The following is a 5,167-nucleotide window of genomic DNA, read 5'->3' on the forward strand; positions in this document are numbered from 1 at the left end:
GCAGAGCTCCTGTGCTGGCTGGCAGAGACTCCAGAGGACCCGGGATGTGTTCCCAGTCCCACTGAGCAATGGTCCCAGTGTGGGCAGCCCCATCCACTCTGTTCCCAGCTGTGCTCACCTGAGGAACTGGGCACCAGCAGGCCCGAGGGCGATGATCCGGCTGGCCAGACCCTCCTCCTCAGCCAGTGGCGGGGGTGCAGGCAGCTTCTGGGGCTTCACCAGGCGGCAGGTGATGCGGGTTGGTGCAGCGCAGGCGCGGGGTGGGATGACCACACGCAGTCCATGATGCCGGCTGCCCCGCATGGAGCCACCACGGGCGTCCACCATGAAGCTCACCAGGAACCTGGAGCGGGCAGAGACATGGGCAGGTGGGCACCTTGGGCTGAGTGTGCGTGTGCTGCATGGGCTGGGCACTCACCCTGTGTGCACAGGGCTGGCCACCGGGCTGATGTTATCCGAGGTCTCGGTAGCGGGGCTGCTGGGGATCAGGGAGTCCTCATCGAACTCCTTGGAGGGCTGTGTAAGGCAGGGAAGAGCCTCAGTGAGCACAGGGTCCTATTTGGTGGTGCTGAGCCTGCCCACTCATCCACAGTCTCACAACCCTCCCTGGGCTGTCCCATGCCACTGGGTCCATCCCCACCACCCACCCCACGTTTTGGCTCTGTGGTGATGGGGGTTTCCCTCTGGCAGGGGATGCCTGGGGGGCTGTGGCAGGCTGTGTCCCATGCTCACCTCCTGAAAACGCATGCAGCAGGCTGACTTGCTCAGCTTCTGTCTCCACAGGTCCTACCTGCTCAGTCTCCTCCGCTCTGGTCACCACAGTCTCAGGTGGGACGCAGGGGACCTGCAGGACAGCTGGAGACTCCACCCTGGCAGGAGAGGGCAGTGACAGCCACTGAAGTGGCAGAGGCCTGGGCCCCTCAGCCCCCCACGGTCCCCAGGGAGTCCTGGGGCTGCTGGACAAAGGCAAACTCAGCAGTGGACCCATGTCCTGGAGCAGGAACAACACTGACTGGCTTTGCCTGTTGTGCTAGCTGGTGGGGGCTCAGTGACTCATTTCTTTTCCATAGCTGTCCCTGCCCCACTGGCATCCCAGCCTGGCACCAGGCTGGCCCCATGCCCTGTATCTGCTCCCTCCCCACCATCCAGTGCCTCTTACATTTTCTCCAGTGTTGTTGTGGTCACAAATTCTAGCATCTCCCTCTTGCCCTCCTGGTCCCTGGGATCAGGTGTCCTGGGCTTCGGTGCAATCAGCTCCTCCTCTGAAAGCAAGAGCTGGCTCAGCATGCCAAGAGGCAGAAGGACGAGGGAGCACAGACATCCATCCCTTGCCCCCCATCCCTCCTCAGGGTGGGAGTCAGGGCTCATCTCTGCTCCCACTGTTGGCCACACACACTCATACCCTGGGTCTCACCCAGCCACGGGGCAACTTTGTCCTCTGCCAGATGGGCTCTGCTGGCAGGGGCAAGGCCTGTGCTGCAGGTCAGTGGGACAGGAGCTGTGGTAGCTGTCGGGAGCCTTGGCTGCCAGCCGACTCCTTTCCCACAGCACCAAGCACAGAGCGGAGCCTGCTGGGACACCCTGCCAGTGGATGCTGGGGACAGGAGTGTAGGCAGGGCTGGGGATGCAGGAAGGATGCCCCAACACTGCTGAGTGCACCCACTTACCACGCTTGGAGGCACAAGCCCAGCCAGTGCTGCCTGTTGGCCCAACTAACGCCTGCTCAGGACTTCACCAGGGTTGGGCTCTTGCCAGTGCCCTGTGGCAGTGAGTTCATCACCTCCCAAAGCAGGGAGAGAGCCCTAGTGATGGGGAGAGGACTGTAGCAGCACAGAGACCCTCAAACACTCAGGTTCACCCCTGCCCTGGCCAGGACAATCATGGGGCAGTTGTGGAGGGGCACCCAAGTCTGTCACAGAACCAGGCTCTTCTGCCTGCTGGGGACAGGGCCCAGGGCTGACAAACTCCCACTCAGCGCGGGGACGGCCCCGTTCATGCAGTCACACCACAGCAAGCAGCACGGACACAGATGGGCAGGGAGGGATGTCAGGGCCTGCGCTGGACAGCACCAGCCCAGCCAGGCTCAGCAGATGGATGCGGCGTGCGGATGGTTAGTGGCCATGGGGTGAAATGGGCCATTGAGCTGGGGCAGGGGGACACATTTCATACCCATTACTGTGACATGAGCAGTGCCTGCAAAGTAAGAAGAGGTAAAGGTGAGGTCTTGGTGGGAGGGAGCGGGAGCAGACCAGCTGCAGCTGGGCTGGGAACTGGTGGCACCCTGTGGAGTGCTGGTGGCACCCTGTGCGTGGTGAGGGGCTCTGCATGCCCAAGGACTCTCTTCACACTGTCCCTGGGGCATGGGACAGTGGAGAGGTCCAGGCATATCCCTCCTGCATAGCACAGAGAAGCACCTGAGCCAGGAGCTACCACCCCAGGAATCTGACGGGCTCCCCTCGTCCTCTCCGCAAAACCTCTGTGCAGCCACACAGCCCACCCCGGCCGGCAGGAACACCGGTGTCTGTCCCCAGGGCTGCTGCCTGCTACATTGGCCCAGCCAGCAGATCTCTGGTATGGTGTGACCCAGCTCCCATCCCTCACCTTCATCCTCTGACACGTCCAGAATCTCGTCTACAGTCTCCGGGAAGCTCATGCGGTGCTTGTCACCAACTGACTGCGGGAGCAGAGTGGAGTCAGAGGAGGGCAGCCCTTCACCTGCAGCACCCTCCTCATGCCCGGGCTGGGTACCCAGCTGTCAGCACTGGCCCTGCCCAGCTGCACTCAGCAGACCTTTGCCTGCCTGCTCCCAGCCCCAGCCCCTCCTCTGCAGGGTCCTGGTCCCACTGGTCCCCAGGGGGCTCACCGGGATGTCAGTTTCCTCTGTGACCATCTTGAGCACATCCGTGACAGAAATGTAGCCAAGGCGCTTTGCGATGGCCAGGGGAGTGGTGCCATTCTGTGCCAGGAGGAAGGACTAGGTCAGCAGCAGCCACAGGGAAGCCTGGGTGGGCACCCAAGCTCGCCATGGAGCAAGGAGGTGGGGGCCAGCGCCGTACTCACTGTGCTGATCTCATTGGGAGAGGCACCGTGCTTCAGCAGCAGTGTCACGATGTCCGTGTGGCCCTGCTGCGCTGCTTGGTGCAGGGGGGTGTAGCCCAGCTGCAGGGGAGGACAGAGGGTGCCACCATCAGTTCTGGGAGTCTGATGCCCCAGAAATGCCCCCCCGGGCCTCACACTGTGCTTCAGACCCAGAGCACCAGAGTGGCTCGTAAGGTAAAAGCAAAGGGCTCTGCAGAACCCAGCACTTGCCCCAGGGCTGTAGCTACTCTACAGCAGCTTCCAGCCATGGAGAAAGGAGGGCTTGGAGCAATGTGGTGGGGAGAAGTGGAAGCAAGGAGGGAGGCTAAGCCTTCCCCATCAGCCTGCACGCTGTTGCCCAGGGCAGAAGGGTCCTTGGAGTACAGGACATCTCTGTACCTTAGTCTTTGCATTGACATCAGCCTGGTGCTGCAGCAAAAACTTCACAAGCTTGATGTTCCCATAGTGGCTGGCCACATGCAGTGGGGTATAGCCCATCTGAAAGACAAGATCAGCTCTCAGCCTGCCCTCAACAGTGCTTCCTGCCCTTCTGGCTTGGGTACGCTCATCCCATGGATGAAGGATGGGGCACACATTCAGGTGCTGCCTGAGAGCACAGGACAGAGGACAATCTGCAGACCACGCTGCGTTGTGCCCCAGGGTACAGGGGTGAGCTGTGGGAGCAGGCAAGGATCATCCCTCCAGGGAGGTGGGGGGAAGAGGAGGGAAGACACAGACAAGATGGTAAAGACATCTGTGTGAGGGAAGACTCTTGCACAAAGAAAAAAACCCAACAATGCTCCTCCTGGAGCAGGCCTGGAGGTAGTTCCCCCCACGTTCTTCCCCACACCCATGGTCAACGCATTGTCTACTTTACCCTGGTTGTCGCATCCACTGTGACTCCGTGTTTCACCAGAACATCAGCAACCAGCACATGCCCCTCTTGGGCCACGAGATGGAGAGGAGTCAGGCCACTCTGCAAACAGAGGAGGTCTCAGCTCAGTGGTAATGCCATCACTGCAGCTCTACCAGTGGAGACTCTAAGTCAGGTCTCCAACCTGGCAAACTGACTGACACTGTGCTCTTGGTCAGTGCACTGCTGCCCGAATGCAGGGAGGCACTGGAGCCGGGGCTCCCACCCTGCCTGCTACTCCCTGCCGGGGTGTTCGCTTCCAGCCTGGCAGGACATGCCAGGACAACTTACCTTATTGCCTAGGTCGCCATTGGCTTTTTTTGGGAAAAGCAGTGCCACCATGTCCGCATGCCCCTCCTGGGAAGCCAGGTGTAGGGGGGTGACTCCCTGCACAGACTCTGCGTTTGCAGAAGCCCCGTACTGCAGCAAGCTGCCGGCCACCTCCATCTGGTTCTGCTTGGCAGCAATGTGCAGGGGGGTGTACCCGTTCTGCAGGGAGAGAGGCTCATTGCAGTGCTCAGCCCTGGCTGAGCAGACCAGCAGGGACAGAAGGTGCCACCTGGCCCCTCCAGGTCAGGTCTGTCCTTCCTAGTTGCCTCCAGAGCCCAGGGATGCAGGTTCACATCTGAACCATCCCCCTGACAGCCACTAGCCCTGACACTGAGGCCAAATCCCACTCTTCCAGCCAAGTCAGCACAGAGGTTTCAAAGACCATCAGCTTCAGGTTCGACTGGTATTGGCTGTCCTGGAGCTTTCCACTGATTAATTTCTACAGCAATATTCAGCCACCTAGAGCTGTGATAAGCCAGGACACACAGACAGCTCCTCGAACACGCCTGGCTGAGGTGTGGAGCCACACTAGCAGTACACAGGATTAGTATTCAGGTGGAGATTGCAGGTCCCTGAGCGCTGCCTTTGCTGCCACACTGCAGGAGCAAAGCAGCTGGCAGCCACCCTCTGCCTGGGGTGACGCACAGGCTGTCGGTGACGCAGACCAACGGGGGATTGGCACCGGCACCGGCTGCTCCCGGTGCCTGCCCAGCAAGTCTGCCGGCAGCCTGCGCAGGGGGAGAGGGGAGTGCCAGATGGGGAGGGCTGGCACCAGCAGCCACTTGTCTGTTCAGAGGATGCAGCTTCTGCAAACAATGGGGAAAACGAGGCTGGGGCTCTGCTCTG

At 60.8% G+C, this 5,167-nt stretch overlaps 1 protein-coding gene across 1 annotated transcript in view; it reads right to left on the reverse strand.

The window, feature by feature from the left end:
- Positions 1–5,167, reverse strand: part of LOC104528543 (ankyrin-1-like) — a gene marked incomplete at its 3' end in the record, with an annotated part of 20,263 nt that overhangs the window by 1,363 nt on the left and 13,733 nt on the right. The window contains 11 exon segments of the mRNA XM_029086106.1: positions 119–343; positions 419–518; positions 697–869; positions 1,160–1,262; positions 2,170–2,193; positions 2,602–2,674; positions 2,864–2,956; positions 3,061–3,159; positions 3,478–3,576; positions 3,956–4,054; positions 4,283–4,579. Of these exon segments, the coding sequence (XP_028941939.1) occupies positions 119–343; positions 419–518; positions 697–869; positions 1,160–1,262; positions 2,170–2,193; positions 2,602–2,674; positions 2,864–2,956; positions 3,061–3,159; positions 3,478–3,576; positions 3,956–4,054; positions 4,283–4,579 (1,385 nt within the window).

The sequence above is a fragment of the Antrostomus carolinensis genome, unplaced genomic scaffold, assembly GCF_000700745.2.
Source record: "Antrostomus carolinensis isolate BGI_N321 unplaced genomic scaffold, ASM70074v2 scaffold9057, whole genome shotgun sequence".
Lineage (NCBI taxonomy): Eukaryota > Metazoa > Chordata > Aves > Caprimulgiformes > Caprimulgidae > Antrostomus > Antrostomus carolinensis.